The 21,614-nt window shown below is 39.7% G+C and overlaps 1 protein-coding gene across 1 annotated transcript; it reads right to left on the bottom strand.

The window, feature by feature from the left end:
- Nucleotides 1–949: 949 nt before the first annotated feature.
- On the bottom strand, nt 950–10,022 carry LOC129474414 (Y-box-binding protein 1-like). The gene is given in 2 exon segments (XM_063633559.1): nt 950–2,515; nt 10,000–10,022. Coding segments are annotated over 2 exon segments (1,266 nt in total). The 3' UTR covers nt 950–1,272.
- Between the last annotated feature and the right edge of the window lie 11,592 nt (nt 10,023–21,614).

Raw genomic sequence — 21,614 nt, 5'->3', positions numbered from 1 at the left:
ATCCATGTCCCTGAAAAGGACATGAACTCATCCTTTTTTATGGCTGCATAGTATTCCATGGTGTATATGTGCCACATTTTCTTAATCTAGTCTATCATTGTTGGACATTTGGGTTGCTTTCAAGTCTTTGCTATTGTGAATAGTGCCGCAATAAACATACATGTGCATGTGTCTTTATAGCAGCATGATTTATAATCCTTTGGGTATATACCCAGTAATGGGATGGCTAAGTCAAATGGTATTTCTAGTTCTAGATCCTTGAGGAATTGCCACACTGTCTTCCACAATGGTTGAACTAGTTTACAGTCCCACCAATAGTGTAAAAGTGTTCCTATTTCTCCACAGCCTCTCTAGCAGCTGTTGTTTCCTGACTTTTTGATGATGGCCATTCTAACTGGTGTGAGATGGTATCTCTGTGGTTTTGATTTGCATTTCTCTGATGACCAGTGATGATGAGCATTTTTTCATGTGTCTGTTTGGCTGCATAAATGTCTTCTTTTGAGAAGTGTCTGTTCATATCCTTTGCCCACTTTTTGATGGGGTTTTTTTTTTCTTGTAAATTTGTTTAAGTTGTTTGTAGATTCTGGATATTAGCCCTTTGTCAGATGGGTAGATTGTGAAAATTTTCTCCCATTCTGTAGGTTGCCTGTTCACTCTGATGGTAGTTTCTTTTGCTGTGCAGAAGCTCTTTAGCTTAATTAGATCCCATTTGTCTATTCTGGCTTTTGTTGCCATTGCTTTTGGTGTTTTAGACATGAAGTCCTTGCCCATGCCTATGTCCTGAATGGTATTACCTAGGTTTTCTTCTAGGGTTTTTATGGTTTTAGGTCTAACATTTAAGTCTTTAATCCATCTTGAGTTAATTTTTTTTTATTATTTAAGAACTTTATTAACAGATGCTTGCAGTTTGTTGACTTTTTTGAAAAAATCAAGCTGTAAACTTTTATTACAAATTAAAAATGAAGTTCTTAAAAATCTCAACTTGACCAGATATGAAACAATTTAAAAACCTTTAAAGGCGTATTGAGAAAAACCAGGCTTTTTTAAAAAACACGTTTGTTATTACCAAAAAGAGACGTGTTTAGGTAAAAATAATAAAAACCCCATGCTGCATAGATAATGCAGATAGTTCTATTTATCTGGTCAACGGGCAAAAAGCAAGTACTTAAGGTCTTCAGCTCCAATCTTTTGTTCATTTCTTATTGCTGGAATTTCATATTTCTTCTTGTTGGATGACTAAATCGGATGATGGTAGAGATGGTAAGCCGGCATTTACTCAGCCCCGCCCTGCTCAGCCTCGGGAGCGGACGAATTCTCAGCTGGTGGATCGGCTGCTTTTGTCTCTTTGCCATCTTGTGGTTTAGGGTTTTCTGGGCGTCTGCGTCGGTAATTGAAGTTGCGGCGGTACCGACATTGAGGTGGCTGCTGACCTTGGGTCTCATCTCCTTGATTTTCTTTATCTTCTTCATTGCCATCCTCTCTAGGCTGTCTTTGGCGAGGAGGGCCCCTGCGGAATCGTGGTCTATATCCCCGATACATATTCTGCCTCACTGGTCTACCTTGTTCTCCTGCACCCTGGTTGTCAGCACCCTCCATCACTTCTCCCTGCACAGGAGGGTTGGAATACTGTGGTCGACGCCCATAGGGTCTCCACGTGTAGTAAGGTGGGAACCTTCGCCTGCGGTGGGGCTGGCGTTGTTGGGCCTGGCCTTCGGGAGCACTCTCCGATCCCTCGTTCTTTCCCCCACTCTCACTATTCTGGTAATTTTGCTGGTAATTGCGTGGAGGACCCCTACGACGTGGATAGCGTCTATAATGGTTACGGTCTGCTGCATATTTACTGCCTTGAACTGGAACACCACCAGGACCTGTAACATTTGCTGCCTCCACACCGTTTTCTCCTTCAACAACATCAAACTCCACAGTCTCTCCATCTCCTACACTGCGAAGGTACTTCTTGGGGTTATTCTTCTTTATGGCAGTCTAGTGTACAAATACATCTTCCTTGGTGTCATTCCTGTTGATGAAACCGTATCCGTTCCTTACATTGAACCATTTTACTGTTCCCAAAACCTTCGTTGCGATGATTTTTTTGTCGCCGCCGGCAGGCGCCGCCGATGTGAGGCCGCCCGGGCCACCGCTCCCTGCGCCACTGCCCGTAGTGCCCGGCTTGGTGTTGGCGGCGCTGAGGGTGGGGGCGGCGAGGTGGGGGGTGATGGGCGGCTGCTGGGTCTCGGCCTCCACGGGCGGCTGCTGGGTCTCGGCCTCGCTGCTCGTGGTTGTGGTGATGATGACTGGGGCTGGCTGAGGCAGCTGCGGCTCCTCCCAGGGTGTGATGGTAACTAGGCCGGCGGCGGAGGTGGGGCTGCTCAGGGCTCTCTGGGGTCCGCTCTCCGCTCCCGCTATCGATCGAACTCTTGAGTTAATTTTTGTATAAGGTGTAAGGAAGTGATCCAGTTTCAGCTTTCTACATATGGCTAGCCAGTTTTCCCAGCACCATTTATTAAATAGGGAATCCTTTCCCCATTTCTTGTTTTTGTCAGGTTTGTCAAAGATCAGATGGTTGTAGATGTCTGGTATTATTTCTGAGGGCTCTGTTCTGTCCGTTGGTCTATATCTCTGTTTTGGTACCAGTACCATGCTGTTTTGGTTACTGTAGCTTTGTAGTATAGTTTGAAGTCAGGTAGTGTGATGCCTTCGGCTTTGTTCTTTTGGCTTAGGATTGACTTGGCAATGCGGGTTCTTTTTTGGTTCCATATGAACTTTAAAGTAGTTTTTTCCAATTCTGTGAAGAAAGTCATTGGTAGCTTGATGGGGATGGCATTGAATCTATAAATTACCTTGGGCAGTATGGCCGTTTTCACAATATTGATTCTTCCTATCCATGAGCATGGAATGTTCTTCCATTTGTTTGTATCCTCTTTTATTTCATTGAGCAGTGGTTCGTAGTTCTCCTTGAAGAGGTCCTTTACATCCCTTTTAATTTGGATTCCTGGGTATTTTATTCTCTTTGAAGCAATTGTGAATGGGAGTTCACTCAAGATTTAGCTCTCTGTTTGTCTGTTATTGGTTTATAGGAACGTTTAGATTTTTGCACATTGATTTTGTATCCTGAGACTTTGCTGAAGTTGCTTATCAGCTTGAGGAGATTTTGGGCTGAGACGATGGGGTTTTCTAAATATACAGTCATGTCATCTGCAAACAGGGACAATTTGACTTCCTCTTTTCCTAATTGAATACCCTTTATTTCTTTCTCCTGCCCGATTGCCCTGGCCAGAACTTCCAACAGTATGCTGAATAGGAGTGGTGAGAGAGGGCATCCCTGTCTTGTGACAGTTTTCAAAAGGAATGCTTCCAGTTTTTGCCCATTCAGTATGATATTGGCTGTGGGTTTGTCATGAATAGCTCTTATTATTTTGAGATACGTCCCATCAATACCTAGTTTATTGAGAGTTTTTAGCAGAAAGGGTTGTTGAATTTTGTCAAAGGCCTTTTCTGCATCTATTGAGATAATCATGTGGTTTTTGTCTTTGGTTCTGTTTATATGATGGATTACATTTATTGATTTGCATGTGTTGAACCAGCCTTGCTTCCCAGGGATGAAGCCAACTTGATCGTGGTGGATAAGCTTTTGATGTGCTGCTGGATTCGATTTGCCAGTATTTTATTGAGGATTTTTGCATTGATGTTCATCAGGGATATTGGTCTAAAATTCTCTTTTTTGGTTGTGTCTCTGCCAGGCTTTGGTATCAGGATGGTGCTGGCCTCATAAAATGAATTAGGGAGGATTCCCTCTTTTTCTATTGATTGGAATAGTTTCAGAAGGAATGGTACCAGCTCCTCCTTATACCTCTGGTAGAATTTGGCTGTGAATCCATCTGGTCCTGGACTTTTTTTGGTTGGTAGGCTATTAATTATTGCCTCAATTTCAGAGCCTGTTATTGGTCTATTCAGAGATTCAACTTCTTCCTGGTTTAGTCTTGGGAGGGTGTATTTGTCCAGGAATTTATCAATTTCTTCTAGATTGTCTAGTTTATTTGTGTAGAGATGTTTATAGTATTCTCTGATGGTAGGTTGTATTTCTGTGGGATCAGTGGTGATATCCCCTTTATCATTTTTTATTGCGTCTATTTGATTCTTCTCTCTTTTCTCCTTTATTAGTTAGTCTTGCTAGTGGTCTATTTTGTTAATCTTTTCAAAAAAACCAGCTCCTGGATTCATTATTTTTTGAAGGGTTTTTTGTGTCTCTGTCTCCTTCAGTTCTGCTCTGATCTTAGTTATTTCTGCTAGCTTTTGAATGTGTTTGCTGTTGATTCTCTAGTTCTTTTAATTGTGATGTTAGGGTGTCAATTTTAGATCTTTCCTGCTTTCTCTTGTGGGCATTTAGTGCTATAAATTTCCCTCTACACACTGCTTTAAATGTGTCCTCGAGATTCTGGTATGTTGTCTTTGTTCTCATTGGTTTCAAAGAACATCTTTATTTCTGCCTTCATTTCGTTATGTACCCAGTAGTCATTCAGGAGCAGATTGTTCAGTTTCCATGTAGATGAGTGGTTTTGAGTGAGTTTTTAAATCCTGAGTTCTAATTTGATTGCACTGTGGTCTGAGAGACAGTTTGTTATAATTTCTGTTCTTTTACATTTGCTGAGTAGTGCTTTACTTCCAACTATGTGGTCAATTTTAGAATAAGTGTGATGTGGTGCTGAGAAGAATGTATATTCTGTTGATTTGGGGTGGAGAGTTCTGTAGATGTCTATTAGGTCCGCTTGGTGCAGAGCTGAGTACAAGTTGTGGATATCCTTGTTAACTTTCTGTCTCGTTGATCTGTCTAATGTTGACAGTGGGGTGTTAAAGTCTCCCATTATTATTGTGTGGGAGTTTAAGTCTCTTTGTAGGTCTCTAAGGACTTTCTTTATGAATCTAGGTGCTCCTGTGTTGGATGCATATATATTTAGGATAGTTAGCTCTTCTTGTTGAATTGATCCTTTTACCATTATGTAATGGCCTTCTTTGTCTCTTTTTATCTTTGTTGGTTTAAAGTCTGTTTTATCAGAGACTAGGACTGCAACCCCTGCCTTTTTTTGTTTTCCGTTTTCTTGGTAGATCTTCCTCCATCCCTTTATTTTGAGCCTATGTGTGTCTCTGCACTTGAGATAGGTCTTCTGAATATAGCACACTGATGGGTCTTGACTCTTTATCCAATTTGCCAGTCTGTGTCTTTTAATTGGAGCATTTAGCCCATTTACATTTAAGGTTAATATTGTTATGCGTGAATTTGATCCTGTCATTATGATGTTAGCTGGTTATTTTGCTTGTTAGTTGATGCAGTTTCTTCCTGGCATCAATGGTCTTTACAATTTGGCATGTTTTTGCGGTGGCTGGTACCAGTTGTTCCTTTCCATGTTTAGTGCTTCCTTCAGGAGCTCTTGTAAGGCAGGCCTGGTGGTGACAAAATCTCTCAGTATTTGCTTGTCTGTAAAGGATTTTATTTCTCCTTCACTTATGAAGTTTAGTTTGGCTGGATATGAAATTCTGGGTTGAAAATTCTTTTCTTTAAGAATGCTGAATATCGGCCCCCACTCTCTTCTGGCTTGTAGAGTTTCTGCCGAGATCAGCTGTTAGTCTGATGGGCTTCCCTTTGTGGGTAACCTGACCTTTCTCTCTGGCTGCCCTTAACATTTTTTCCTTCATTTCAACTTTGGTGAATCTGACAGTTATGTGTCTTGGAGTTGCTCTTCTCGAGGAGTATCTTTGTGGCATTCTGTGTATTTCCTGAATTTGAATGTTGGCCTGCCTTGCTAGGTTGGGGAAGTTCTCCTGGATAATATCCTGATGTGTTTTCCAACTTGGTTCCATTCTCCCTGTCACTTTCAGGTATACCAATCAGATGTAGATTTGGTCTTTTCACATAGTCCCATATTTCTTGGAGGCTTTGTTAGTTTCTTTTTACTCTTTTCTCGCTTCATTTCATTCATTTAATCTTCAGTCACTGACACCCTTTCTTCCACTTGACTGAACCGGCTACTGAAGCTTGTGCATGCATCACGTAGTTATCATGCCATGGTTTTTAGCTCCATCAGGTCATTTAAGGTCTTCTCTATGCTGTTTATTCTAGTTAGCTATTTGTCTAATCTCTTTTCAAGGTTTTTAGCTTCTTTGTGATGGGTTCAAACACCCTCCTTTAGCTTGGAGAAGTTTGTTATTACCGATTATCTGAAGCCTACTTCTGTCAACTTGTCAAAGTCATTCTCTGTCCAGCTTTGTTCTGTTACTGGCGAGGAGCTGCGTTCCTTTGGAGGAGAAGAGGCACTGATTTTTAGAATTTTCAGCTTTTCTGCTCTGGTTTCTCCCCATCTTTGTGGTTTTATCTACCTTTGGTCTTTGATGATGGTGATGTACAGATGGGATTTTGGTGTGGATGTCCTTTCTGTTTGTTAGTTTTCCTTCTAACAGTCAGGGCCCTCAGCTGCAGCACTGTTGGAGTTTGCTGGAGGTCCACTACAGACACTGTTTGCCTGGGTATCACCAGCGGAGGCTGCAGAACAGCAAATATTGCAGAACAGGAAATGTTGCTGCCTGATCCTTCCTCTGGAAGCTTTGTCTCAGAGGGGCACCTGGCTGTATGAGGTATCAGTCAGCCCCTACTGGGAGGTGTCTCCCAGTTAGGCTACTCGGGGGTCAGGGACCCACTTGAGGAGACAGTCTGTCTGTTCTCAGATCTCAAACTTTGTGCTAGGAGAACCACTACTCACTTCAAAGCTGTCAGACAGGGACGTTTAAGTCTGCAGAAGTTTCTGCTGCCCTTTGTTCAGCTATGCCCTGCCCCCAGAGGTGGAGTCTACAGAGGCAGGCAGGCCTCCTTGAGCTGTGGTGGGCTCTACCCAGTTCAAGCTTCCCAGCCGCTTTGTTTACCTACTCAAGCCTCAGCTATGGCGGACACCCCTCCCCCAGCCTTGCTGCCACCTTGCAGTTCGATCTCAGACTGCTGTATTAGCAGTGAGCGTGGCTCCTTGGGCATGGCACCCTCTGAGCCAGGCGTGGGATATAATCTCCTGGTGTGCCGTTTGCTAAAACCATTGGAAAAGCACAGTATTAGGGTGGGAGTATCCCGATTTTCCAGGTACCATCTGTCACGGCTTCCCTTGGCTAGGAAAGGGAATTCCCCAACCCCTTGGACACTTTGTGCTTCCCGGGTGAGCCGATGCCCCACCCTGCTTCGGCTCACACCCCGTGGGCTGCACCCACTGTCCAACAAGCCCCAGTGAGATGAACCCCGTACCTTAGTTGGAAATGCAGAAATCACCCGTCTTCTGCGTCGCTCGCTCTGGGAGCTGTAGACTGGAGCTGTTCCTATTTGGCCATCTTGGAGGATGACTTCAGCATATTTATTTTTAAGCTGCCTTTCTTACTGAATCTATTATGATTTCTAACAGGCTTTCAATTCATTTTCTTTTTTTTTTTCCCTAGGTAGAAAATAATAAAATGGTTAAATATTAATTGTTATACTTATTTTCCTAATAGTTGTATCTCTAATTTCATTCTCTTATCTAGTGGCATCAGTAGCACCTCCAGAAGAGAGAACAAAAGCAGTGGTAGCACCAATCTCCTTAGTCTTTTCTCAGATTTAAGGGGAATCTCATGTGTGTCTTCCCTTTGAGAATGATGCCAACACTCATTTGATGTACATATGCACACGTTTTTGTTGTGGAACTATCCTTCTATTCTTGTTTTATGAAACATTGCTATCAGGGATAGATATTACTTTTAAAAATTGTATTTTAGGGCCATGTGTGGGGCTCATGCCTGTAATCCCAGCACTTTGGGAAGCCAAGGCGGGTGGATCACTTGAGGTCAGGAGTTCAAGAACAGCAAGACCAACATGGTGAAACCCCACCTCTACTAAAAATACAGAAATTAGCCAGGTGTAGTGGCACGTGCCTGTAATCACAGCTACTCGAGAGGCTGAGGCAGGAGAATGGCTTGAACCCAGGAGGCAGAGGTTGCAGTGAGCCAAGATCATGCCACTGCACTCCAGCCTGGGTGACAGGGCAAGACTTGGTCTCAGAAAAAATAAAAAAATGTTTTTTAGGTATTTATTGAACCTTTTTTCCTTTTATATTAACAGCCTACCAAATTTTGAATAACCCTTGCTTATTCTCACAATTTTTCTTTTAATGTTCTATTTAGTTTATTTGCTAATATTTTGTTATTTTGTGTGTATATTCATAATTGGGTTTGTGGTCTTCCATTTTGTGCTTGTCTACTTTTTAAATATTTAATTCTGCATAATTTGTAAAATTAATTGATAATTTTCTTTCATTATGCATTGGGACGATTTAAAGGGCAACAGATTTCTATGTTGTTTGGATTTTTGAAAGAGTTCTACTTCATCTGATGTTATCATGGTTCTGCTTTCTGCTTGTTTGTTTTTCCTGGAACAATTTTTTTGAACAAGTTTTGCTGGTCCTCTTACTCATAGTCTTTCTGAATCATTTTATTTTACTTAAGTGTTTGTGGAGTTATATTTTATGTTTTAATTTAAGCTTTTAAAAAATCTGTGTTTATTCCATTTTCATTTATTGTCATAATAATTTCTGTTTAAAAATGTTCTTAGGTTATTTTGTTTGTTGTGATTCATCACAGTATAATTTGCTTTGTATCTTTTGCTGTACTGTTGATAATTTTTAAAGTAATTGAATGCCCATATAGATTCTGCTTTTAGATCTCTTGATAATTTAATAACTTGATTAATCCTCGTTCTCTAATTCATGAGTGTTAGAAGTAAGGCCTTGCCCTTTGTCTTTCTCTATGAACGAGAAGGCCAACTGCACGTTTTTGCTTCCTCTCATTCTCTCCTCTGTCAATATCAATTCCAAATCCACCTCACCAGATTTGTGTATCCTGAATTTTTGCCCCAGCCTATTATAAGGAACTTATCGTTAATATTTGTATTAGATGTCTTTCTTTGTCAAGGAACTTAATGTTTTTGTTCTTTCTTATAACAATACTTCCCATGGCTATTTAGTCTTCATTTCATGTTTGGAATTTGGATGCAGTTTGGATGGATTTGGCTTTTACCCCAGGCTTTCTACAACACAGCCTTCATGTTCAGAAATATATACTTATTCAACTAGTTCTTGAGAGAGTGTTTACGTGACCTCCTCCTAAAGTTTTCTGATGTTTAATAACAGCCTGTTTCCTTACCAAGTGACTGGCACTTTGACTGGGCTTAGCATTTGGGGGCTTAGAACTTGGGACCATATTCCTTTTCTTCCTTTAAATGCTGCCTTGTCTTCTGGCAGTGAATTGTATGGCAGAAACATCAGAGTCCTTTTTCTTCAGTGTAGATATTTGCAGACATTTTTCTTAACTAAAATGAAATAATTTTTATCAGAACTTGCCTTGACATTGCCTTCTTTGCTCCTCTTTCATATTAGGAAAGATCTCTCCTTTTATGTTTTGAACACTGTTTCTGTCTTTTTTTTTTTTTTTTTTTGAGATGGAGTCTCACTCTGTTGCCCAGGCTGGAGTGCAGTGGCGTGATCTTGGCGCGCTATAACCTCTGCCTCCCAGGTTCAAGCAATTTTCCTGCCTCAGCCTCCCGAGTAGTTGGGACTACAGGCGCACGCTGCCATGCCTGGCTAATTTTTTTGTATTTTAGTAGAGATGGAGTTTCACCGTGTTGCCCAGGCTGGTCTTGAACTCCTGAGCTCAGGCAATCCACCCGCCTCGGCCTCCCAAAGTGCTAGGATTACAGGCGTGAGCCACCAGTCCCGGCCTCTAGTCTCTTCTTTAGGAGCACCAATTATCCTATACTCCATCTCTTTTTCTTTCTTCTGTGGTTTTCCTCAATCCTTTGTCTTTTGCTTCTACATTCTGCATTGTTTTCTCTCAAGGACCCTCCATCTTGCCAACCTGGGTTCCTTCAATGATGAATCTGTTCTCCCTCCCTTCCTACCCATTTAAAAAATGTTGCAGGAGCGTTGCTTGGCCTCTTACCATTTTTTCTTAGCATTGCCCATTGTTCTGTAAACCCAATCCATAGTTACAGGAGCTCACTTTGCATCCGTTTTTTTCTTTGGAGTCCTTAAACTTTTTCCTATGCCACTGAGAATAGAAAGTAGATTTGCCCCAAATTTTCATCTGTTTTATGGGTTCAGTTTATAGAAATATGGTCTTCATCTCTCTACGCTGCTGTGTTCATTTCCTTGTCATTGGTTGCTAAGTTCTTGCTTCTCACTCCCTTCTTACCTTTCTTTGAATAGGATTCTATTTAGGATTTGTGCTTGCCTTGGACTGGCATGGATAGATTTTCCTTCGTGATTCCTCACACTTTGCACTCTACCCTTAGGTATTTGGGTAGCTTCAGAATCGTCTTACTAGAACTCTGTAAGTGAATATATATCTGGATGCGTTTTGAGAGATTCAGAAGGATGCAAAACCAATAGAAAATATTGGTTACTTTAAGGTAAGATTGAAGGGAGATACTATTGACCTTTAATTTAAAAATCTCTCTTAAAAAATGGGCAAACATTATGAATATCAGATAGAATGTATAAATGACTAATCTGCTATGTAAAAAGATGTTTGACCTTGCTGATAGCCAGTGAAGTGCAAACTAAAACCACACTGAGACATCATCACTTGCACATCAGATTGAAAAAGATTTACAATTTTATAATGTCCAATATGGTAAAGATGTTGAGAAAGAGGCACTATTTCTAGAATTTTTTTTTTTAAGGGAACTTGGAGACTGGATCATGTAACTTAATTTTAGGCATTTAAAACTCAGACTGAAATGGGCCTATGGACGAAGTGGGTTAATTTGGTCTTTATGTATTTTGTTTTCACTAAATAAATATTTCATGTATGTTTAAGAAACCGTATAAACAAATTCAATCACAGACTTTAGTTTGCGTTAGGATTGCCTTCAGTTTTTCTGTACTTTTATGTTTTGCCTAAAATGTGATTTCTTCACTGCTTTATCAAGAGCTGGACCTGACATCAGTATTATAAAATAAATATACAGAGCTCGAGGGCTTCAAGTTCCTGTCAAGGTGACCCAGAGGCCCATATCGATGTTTCTTGCCATGAACTCTACTCTGGAGAAACCACAGAAATAGGATAAAACATGGATTGGAGGAACTAACAAAGGACTGTTGGAAGCCCCTGGAAGGGTCTACGGCTGCTTTGAGCTGGAGTGTATATATATGGGTGCACACACTCGTGTATTTGGGAGCAGTAAAGGATAGGAGAAGCAAAGGCAATGGTGGGAGGGTGGGTTAGAGCAGTGATTTGCAATCCTGGTGCACGTTATATATCATCTGAGAAGCTTTAAAAAATATTCACACCAGATAACAGGGAAATATAGGAGAATGTCCTCCTCCTTAGCTGATGTTGAATTACTAGCTGTCTGCAACCCATTTCCAAATGCTTCAACAAAACAAAACACCTCATAACAGAGAATAAGAGAGAGAGAATGAGAGCAACTGTGGCAACTTTTGATGAATCCAGGTGAAGACAGCAGTGATGTTCTCTGTACTATTTTTTTTAAGACTGATTTGTTGGTTTGATTTTTGTTTTCAAAATGCAATGTTGAGAAAATCAATACCCACCTCCAAGCCTCATCCCAGGTATTCTGATTTCGTTGGTCTGTGATGCAGTGGCATTTGAAAAATGTTCCATATGTGAATATAATGCTGAACCAAGATTAAAACCCACGGGGTCGGCAAGAAGCTTTTAAAAAGCTCTACTCTTGCTGCTTCTCCTGAAGTGCCTTGATACCATCTTTGACTTCCTCTTCACCATAGAAATTGGAAGCAACAGTCCAAACCTCCAGTGCCAGTAAACATGGGACAGCTGGGTGCTCTGCTGAGTGAGGAATTGATGCAAAATGAAATCCCAACCAGAGGAGTTGTCAGTTACAATGGCAGCAAAGAGCAGTGGCTAACTGTTGTTTTGTGGTACTTGAGCTTCTCCACTCAGAGGCTCATCCCTCTACTTAACTGACATTCATCCACAGGGACACAGATGAGAGCCTGGCCCTTGAGGTTTCATTCGTACTCTGCTAAACAAAGTAGTTGATTCCATTGTGGGAAAATGAATTCACAGGCCAAGATACCTAGACACCTGAGAAATACCTCTCTTATTAAAAAAAAAATAAGACAAACAGAATGCATTCCACCTGAAGCAGAATTATTGAGAGATGGCTTCAGAATTTAAAATAAACATTATAAAAATAATTAAGAAAATAAGAGATGATTTTAAGCATATGAAGAAAAAGTAAGAAATCGTGGACAAGAACCAAGTGGAAATATCGAGTATGAAAAGTATAATAGTTAAAGCAAAAAATACAAGTGATAGCATTAATAGCAGGACGGAAGCAGCTGAAGAACAAATTAATGTAATGGAGGATTAGGTAGAGGAATTATTCTGAGGCAGTAGGAAATGATGAAGAGGGAGAAAACTATATATTTTCAAAATGCTTTGAAATATGGAGGATAGAAGTAGAAGTGTTAATATTTTAAAAATGAAAACACTAAGAGAAGAAAAAAATCGAGAAGATGAAATATTTAAACAAACAGTGAAGATTCAACTTCCTAAAATTGAAGACAAGGGTCTCTGGCTTGAAAAGTCCTATAGAACACCAAAGAAAAGAGATAAAGAAAAACCTATACTTAGCTGGGTGTGGTGGCTCACACCTGTAATCCCAGGACTTCGGGAGGCCGAGGCAGGAAGATTGCTTGTGTCCAGGAGTTCAAGACCAGCCTGGGCAACATAGTGAGACCCCTTCTCTACAAAAAATAAAAAATTAGCTGAATGTGGTGGTGTGCACCTGTAGTCCTAGCTACGTGGGAGGCCTGAGGCAGGAGAATTGTTTGAGCCTGGGAGGTTGAGCCTGCAGTGAACCATGATCGTGCCACTGCACTCCAGCCTGGTGGATAGAGTGAGACTTTGTCTCAAAACAAAACAAAGCAAACCCCACAAAAAATCCTGTACCTGTATAAGAGTGAAACATAAGAACATCAAAGACAAATTCTAAATGTTTTTGGAGTTGAAGCAGATTGCCAACAAACAAGAATCAGACCAACGTCAAGTGGGTACTACAAGTGATATGAAAAACACAGAAGACTAGATATAAATATAGTCAAGTTCAAGAAATAAATAAGGATAAATAAACTTGAGTGTGGATCTTAAATTAAGGGCAACTGACACAAGGCCCAAAGCAAAATAAATAAATTTTGAACCAGCAAAAGGAAATTCTCCCTACCCAAAAGAAAGTTGGATAGAAGAAGAAAAAAAGAAAAAGAAATCCCTGTAAGTGTATATTGTGAAATACATTATAACAATAATAATAATAAATGAAAATGGATTAAATTCACTAATTAAATTCACAGACATCTCAGAGTAGATTTTTTAAAAGAAAGAGACATTATGTTTTTAAAATAAGAAATAAGCAATACAAAAAGGCAAAGAAAGTTGAAAAATCAGACTGGATTCCAGGCAAATATGAAAATATTGATAATCTGGCAATTTCTACATGTGAGAAAATAGCATTTAATGCCAAAACATCGTAATGAACAAAGCAAGAGGTTGTATCCTAATAAAAGGAACAATATAACACAAAACCCAATACAAATATATATGCACCTAAAAATATACACTAAAAATATATCAAGCAACAATTGACAGAGCCACAGGGAGGGGATGATAATTCGTTATTCATAGCTGAATCTTTTATTGTATTCCTCCAAGGAATGGACAGATTAGGTAGTCTAAAAATGATCAGAAATATTTTTAAAAATCTTCTCTTTGCTCCCAGTGTTCTGAAATTTCACGATGATATGTTTTAGCATGGGTCTATTTTTGTCCATCTTAACTAGATACTCATGGGCCTTTTCAATCTGGCAGTTCTTGTCCTTCTCTTAGGGACATGTTTTATTGTTGTTTTGTTGCTGATGTACTCCCCTATGTTTCTCTGCTCTCACTGGAACTCCTTTTATTTGGGTGGCATCTTCTGGATGGTTTCTCTAGTTTTTTTTTTTTTTAAATCTTTTCTTTCCTATTATCTATATCTTTGTCTTTTTGATCTACTTTCTGGGAGATTTCCTCATCTATAGCTTCCAAGCCTGCTGCTGACTTTAAATTTTTTTCTATCGTATTTTTAACTTTATGAGCACTTTTTTGGTTTCAGAATGTTGCTTTTCTTAAAATAGAATCCTGTTCCTATTTCGTGTTTGCAATACTTCATCCCTTTGAGGGAACTAATACTTTTTAAAAAGAGATTTTCTTCTTTCTGGATAATTTCTGTTTCTCTAAATACCCCTGTACTGGTTTTTGTTGCTGCTGTAAAAAAATTAAAATAATATAAGTGCATTATCTTATAGTTCTGTAGGTTAGATGTTCAATATGGGTTTCACTGAACTGATATCATAGCGTTGGAAGGATCATGTTTCTTTCTAGAGGTTCTAGGGCTAATCTGTTTCCTTGCCTTTTTCAGCTTTTAGAGACCAGTCACATTTCTTAACTCATAGCCTGTTTCCTCACATCTCTCTATCTCTTTTCTAGTTGCCACATCTCCCTCTTAGCATGGCAAAGAAAAGTTCTTGGCTTTTAAGGACACATGTGATTTGACTGGGCTCACTAAGATAATCCAGGATAATCTCCTCATCTCAAAATCAGATCATTAACAACTTTAATTCCATTTGCAACCTCAAATCTGCAAAAGTGCCATGTAACATTATACATTCCCTGGTTCTGGGGATTCGAACATGCATATTGTGGGAGGCCATTTTTCTGCCTACCATACCCCATCCCCATAACCTCTCTCTTTTTTTTGTTTAGTTTTGTTCTCTGATTTTCACTTTGGAGGTTTTCTTCACGCATCTGATGATCTCTAGCTATCTGCACATACTTAGGAATGAGAGATTAAAAAGTTTATTGGAAGCTCTAAAACATGAGTGGAGCTTATTGGCTATGTAACTGTGGATTATTTGACAGATTATTTCCCTGGGCAACCCCCATGTGAGTATCTCAGGGTCTTTCTTGTTGGGCTGGTCAATTCCCCAGAGAAGACTTGTACAGTCTCCTCCCTAGAGGCAGAAGGCCTGGCCACCCAAGTCACACTATCTGAGCAGAGGAAGAGGCTTAATAAGAATTTCAAGATCTGGGATGTGTGTGTTTAGACTTAATAATTCTCTTGTGTCTGTCAATTATACCTGTCATCCCTTTTGCAAAAACTAGACATTCAGTCATCTGCCTGGGTGTAAAGATTCAAGGGGAAAATGGGGCAGGGGAGTCCAAATGTCTTTTAAAGAGACCTTCAACAACTCTTGAATTTTTAGTCAAATCCTCACCTTTACTTCCAGAGATCCTGGATAGCAATTGCTGAGTGACTGGGGGATTCTTTAGTATAAACTGGGTTGGTTCTTGGATTTACCCTCCATTGGCTTGTAACTCAACTTTCTCAGTTCTCAGCTTGTCTATCTGCTTTCCAGTTTCCAAAGTTTTTACGTTGCTTTTTCCCCTATTGGTCCTTGTTAATAGTTGCCTTATTGGTTTTTCCTAAAACCCTTTATTGTTGCTATAATGGCATTTCCAAAGGAAGCAGAGCTCAAAGCTTGGGCTCAATTCATTATTTTTTTAACTGGAAGTTGGTACGTTGTTCCATATTTGTTGAACCCACTGTGCAACGTGAGCCACGGAAGTGCCCTGTCCCACTGTGGATGCCTCTTCCGACTGACATATTTCTCCTTTTTTGGGGTGCACCAAACATATCAAAGAGATGTCAAACTAAAGGAAAAGCTCATAACCATAGGCTTTCTGTGTTGAAAGTTGCTATGACTTTTAATGGCAAAAACCACAATTATGTTTGCACCAACTTAATAATATTCCCAACCCAGCAGGTATTTGTTGAAGATATTCATCTATCGCTCTGAAAATAGTTCCCAAATAATATTTTCCAGCCTCCCTGATTCTGCCTTTGCCTTCCTGACATCCATGTGTGTACCCACTTGTGTGTGCTTGCACACAGACACACACACTCACATTTTCTTCCTTTTTTGGAGTGTACCCTTATCAGTATTAAGAATCTGACTCAGAACGATAGGGAGGGCTTTAGTCTTCCTGTTCAGCTATTACCATGGCTCAGAATGCTGTCTATGTCGGGAGACGAGTCCCTGATTTTTTTTCATGGCCTGTCCATGTCTTTCCCTCATGCCACCAAATTGAAGATAATGCTATAACTTTGCATTTAGTTTTATAGCCATAGGAATATTCAGCACTATATATGTTTAAATACAGGATAACCCAGAACATAAAACACCTCCATTCCTTTTCCAGTTGAGAATATTCTCCAGAATTTTGGCCAATTTAAGTATAAATAACCTTTAGAACCTCATTGAAATTGATGTTTACTTACAAATTTTATTGGAGTAGTTTCATTATATACACAATTTAAAAACATATATTATAAAAGTAATTTAATTTACTGCTTTTTTCCTACTCATATAATAATAAAGTTGTAAGAAACAATTTTATTCAAACTCCTCACTGGCGTCTTGGACATTAGTATGTTTATCGTCAGTAGAGCCATTTTTAAAAATCTTCCAACACAGTTTTCCACAGTACGTTGTATTCATTTCCATTTGAGGCATTGTGACACATTTATGTTTGTTTCTATGTTTGCTCCCACGGAAACTTTTATCCCAAGCCACAATAGCCCATTACATGGGGACAGATTTTTGGTTGTTTAATTTGTCCTGATGGTATATGTGCATGATTTCCACAGACAACCATTTTCTGTATTGATTTTCAAGTGAGCTTTAGAAGGATTGTTTACAAAGACATTAGACACTTGCAATTGTGAGGTGATACCTTTAGCAATAATTACTAAATCTGTGTCAAATTTCTTTGCCTTCCTTATTTACTGATTCTGTCAGGTGACATCTCTAATCATTGCAAACCAGTATTGATTGAGGTCATTTCAGGCTGATGTTTCTTTGCCAAACAAGATTTTTGTTCAAAATAAAGAATTTGAGGCTGGGTGTGGTGGCTTATGTCTGTAATCCCAGCACTTTTGGAGGCCGAGGTGGGTGGATCACCTGAGGCCAGGAGTTAGAGACCAGCCTGGCCCACATAGTGAAACCCCATCACTACTAAAAAATACAAAAATTAGCTGGACGTGGTGGTGGGCACCTGTAATCCCAGCTACTCGGGAGGCTGAGGCGCAAGAATCGCTTGAACCTGGGAGGCAGAGTTTGCAGCGAGCCGAGATTGCACCACTGCACTCCAGCCTGGGCAACAGAGCAAGACTCCATCTCAAAAAAAAATTTTTTTGAAGGTGCATTTCCATAATAGTGCCTTTCCAAATTGGTCTTCTTGTTCAGCCTTATTGCCATGGCTCCGAATGCTGTCTATGTAGGGAGATGGGTCCTTGATTTTTTTTTTTTTTTTGGGATTTGATATATATATATTTTTTATTATACTTTAGGGTTTTAGGGTACATGTGCACAATGTGCAGGTTTGTTACATATGTATCCGTGTGCCATGTTGATTTCCTGCACCCATTAACTCGTCATTTAGCATTAGGTGTACCTCCTAATGCTGTCCCTCCCCCCTCCCCCAACCCCACAACAGTCCCCGGAGTGTGATGTTCCCCTTCCTGTGTCCATGAGTTCTCATTGTTCAGTTCCCACCTACGAGTGAGAACATGCGGTGTTTGGTTTTTTGTCCTTGCGATAGTTTACTGAGAATGATGTTTTCCAGTTTCATCCATGTCCCTACAAAGGACACGAACTCATCATTTTTTATGCCTGCATAGTATTCCATGGTGTATATGTGCCACATTTTCTTAATCCAGTCTATCGTTGTTGGACATTTGGGTTGGTTCCAACTCTTTGCTATTGTGAATAGTGCTGCAATAAACATACGTGTGCATGTGTCTTTATAGCAGCATGATTTATAGTCCTTTGGGTATATACCCAGTAATAGGATGGCTGGGTCAAATGGTATTTCTAGTTCGAGATCCCTGAGGAATCGCCACACTGACTTCCACAATGGTTGAACTAGTTTACAGTCCCACCAACAGTGTAAAAGTGTTCCTATTTCTCCACATCCTCTCCAGCACCTGTTGTTTCCTGATTTTTGAATGATGGCCATTCTAACTGGTGTGAGATGGTATCTCACTGTGGTTTTGATTTGCATTTCTCTGATGGCCAGTGATGATGAGCATTTCTTCATGTGTTTTTTGGCTGCATAAATGTCTTCTTTTGAGAAGTGTCTGTTCATGTCCTTTGCCCACTTTTTGATGGGGTTGTTTGTTTTTTTCTTGTAAATTTGTTTGAGTTCATTGTAGATTCTGGATATTAGCCCTTTGTCAGATAAGTAGGTTGCAAAAATTTTCTCCCATTCTGTAGGTTGCCTGTTCACTCTGATGGTAGTTTCTTTTGCTATGCAGAAGCTCTTTAGTTTAATGAGATCCCATTTGTCAATTTTGGCTTTTGTTGCCATTGCTTTTGGTGTTTTAGACATGAAGTCCTTGCCCACGCCTATGTCCTGAATGGTATTGCCTAGGTTTTCTTGTAGGATTTTAATGGTTTTAGGTCTAACATATGTCTTTAATCCATCTTGAATTAATTTTTGTATAAGGTGTAAGGAAGGGATCCAGTTTCAGCTTTCTACATATGGCTAGCCAGTTTTCCCAGCACCATTTATTAAATAGGGAATCCTTTCCCCATTTCTTGTTTTTGTCAGGTTTGTCAAAGATCAGATAGTTGTAGATATGCGGCATCATTTCTGAGGGCTCTGTTCTGTTCCATTGATCTATGTCTCTGTTGTGGTACCAGTACCATGCTGTTTTGGTTACTGTAGCCTTGTAGTATAGTTTAAAGTCAGGTAGCGTGATGCCTCCAGCTTTGTTCTTTTGGCTTAGGATTGACTTGGCAATGCGGGCTCTTTTTTGGTTCCATATGAACTTTAAAGTAGTTTTTTTCCAATTCTGTGAAGAAAGTCATTGGTAGCTTGATGGGGATGGCATTGAATCTATAAATTACCTTGGGCAGTATGGCCATTTTCACGATATTGATTCTTCCAACCCATGAGCGTGGAATGTTCTTCCATTTGTTTGTATCCTCTTTTATTTCATTGAGCAGTGGTTTGTAGTTCTCCTTGAAGAGGTCCTTCACATCCCTTGTAAGTTGGATTCCTAGGTATTTTATTCTCTTTGAAGCAATTGTGAATGGGAGTTCACTCATGATTTGGCTCTCTGTTTGTCTGTTATTGGTGTACAAGAATGCTTGTGATTTTTGTACGTTAATTTTGTATCCTGAGACTTTGCTGAAGTTGCTAATCAGCTTAAGGAGATTTTGGGCTGAGACAATGGGGTTTTCTAGATATACAATCATGTCATCTGCAAACAGGGACAATTTGACTTCCTCTTTTCCTAATTGAATACCCTTTATTTCCTTCTCCTGCCTGATTGCTCTGGCCAGAACTTCCAGCACTATGTTGAATAGTAGCGGTGAGAGAGGGCATCCCTGTCTTGTGCCAGTTTTCAGAGGGAATGCTTCCAGTTTTTGCCCATTCAGTATGATATTGGCTGTGGGTTTGTCGTAGATAGCTCTTATTATTTTGAGATACGTCCCATCAATACCTAATTTATTGAGAGTTTTTAGCATGAAGGGTTGTTGAATTTTGTCAAAGGCCTTTTCTGCATCTATTGAGATAATCATGTGGTTTTTGTCTTTGGTTCTGTTTATATGCTGGATTACATTTATTGATTTGCGTATGTTGAACCAGCCTTGCATCCCAGGGATGAAGCCCACTTGGTCGTGGTGTATAAGCTTTTTGATGTGCTGCTGGATTCGGTTTGCCAGTATTTTATTGAGGATTTTTGCATCAATGTTCATCAAGGATATTGGTCTGAAATTCTCTTTTTTGGTTATGTCTCTGCCAGGCTTTGGTATCAGGACGATGCTGGCTTCGTAAAATGTGTTAGGGAGGATTCCCTCTTTTTCTATCGATTGGAATAGTTTCAGAAGGAATGGTACCACTTCCTCCTTGTACCTCTGGTAGAATTCAGCTGTGAATCCATCAGGTCCTGGACTCTTTTTGGTTGGTAAGCTATTGATTATTGCCACAATTTCAGAACCTGTTATTGGTCTATTCAGAGATTCAACTTCTTCCTGGTTTAGTCTTGGGAGGGTGTATTTGTCGAGGAATTTATCCATTTCTTCTAGATTTTCTAGTTTATTTGCATAGAGGTGTTTGTAGTATTCTCTGATGGTAGATTGTATTTCTGTGGGATCGGTGGTGATATCCCCTTTTTCGTTTTTTATTGCATCTATTTGATTCTTCTCTCTTTTCTTCTTTATTAGTCTTGCTAGCAGTCTATCAATTTTGTTGATCTTTTCAAAAAACCAGCCCCTGGATTCATTAATTTTTTGAAGGGCTTTTTGTGTCTCTATTTCCTTCAGTTCTGCTCTGATTTTAGTTATTTCTAGCCTTCTGCTAGCTTTTGAATGTGTTTGCTCTTGCTTTTCTAGTTCTTTTAATTGTGATGTTAGGGTGTCAATTTTGGATCTTTCCTGCTTTCTCTTGTGGGCATTTAGTGCTATAAATTTCCCTCTACACACTGCTTTGAACGTGTCCCAGAGATTCTGGTATGTTGTGTCTTTGTTCTCGTTGGTTTCAAAGAACATCTTTATTTCTGCCTTCATTTCATTATGTACCCAATAGTCATTCAGGAGCAGGTTGTTCAGTTTCCATGTAGTTGAGCGGTTTTGACTGAGTTTCTTAATCCTGAGTTCTAGTTTGATTGCACTGTGGTCTGAGAGACAGTTTGTTATAATTTCTGTTCTTTTACATTTGCTGAGGAGAGCTTTACTTCCAACTATGTGGTCAATTTTGGAATAGGTGTGGTGTGGTGCTGAAAAAAATGTATATTCTGTTGACTTGGGGTGGAGAGTTCTGTAGATGTCTATTAGGTCCACTTTATGTAGAGCTGAGTTCAATTCCTGGATATCCTTGTTAACTTTCTGTCTCGTTGATCTGTCTAATGTTGACAGTGGGGTGTTAAAATCTCCCATTATTATTGTGTGGGAGTTTAAGTCCCTTTGTAGGTCACTGAGGACTTGCTTTATGAATCTGGGTGCTCCTGTGTTGGGTGCATATATATTTAGGATAGTTAGCTCTTCTTGTTGAATTGATCCCTTTACCATTATGTAATGGCCTTCTTTGTCTCTTTTGATCTTTGTTGGTTTAAAGTCTATTTTATCAGAGACTAGGATTGCAACCCCTGCCTTTTTTTGTTTTCCAGTTGCTTGATAGATCTTCCTCCATCCCTTTATTTTGAGTCTGTGTGTGTCTCTGCATATGAGATGGGTTTCCTGAATACAGCACACTGATGGGTCCTGACTCCTTATCCAGTTTGCCAGTCTGTGTCTTTTGATTGGAGCATTTAATCCATTTACATTTAACGTTAATATTGTTATGTGTGAATCTGATCCTGTCATTATGATGTTAGTTGGTTATTTTGCTCATTAGTTGCTATAGTTTCTTCCTAGCCTCGATGGTCTTTACGATTTGGCGTGTTTTTGCAGTGGCTGGTACCGGTT

Source organism: Symphalangus syndactylus, chromosome 24, assembly GCF_028878055.3.
Source record: "Symphalangus syndactylus isolate Jambi chromosome 24, NHGRI_mSymSyn1-v2.1_pri, whole genome shotgun sequence".
Taxonomy (NCBI): Eukaryota; Metazoa; Chordata; class Mammalia; order Primates; family Hylobatidae; genus Symphalangus; species Symphalangus syndactylus.
Note: the sequence above shows the minus strand (reverse complement) of the source record. Positions and strands in the feature narration are given on the sequence as shown.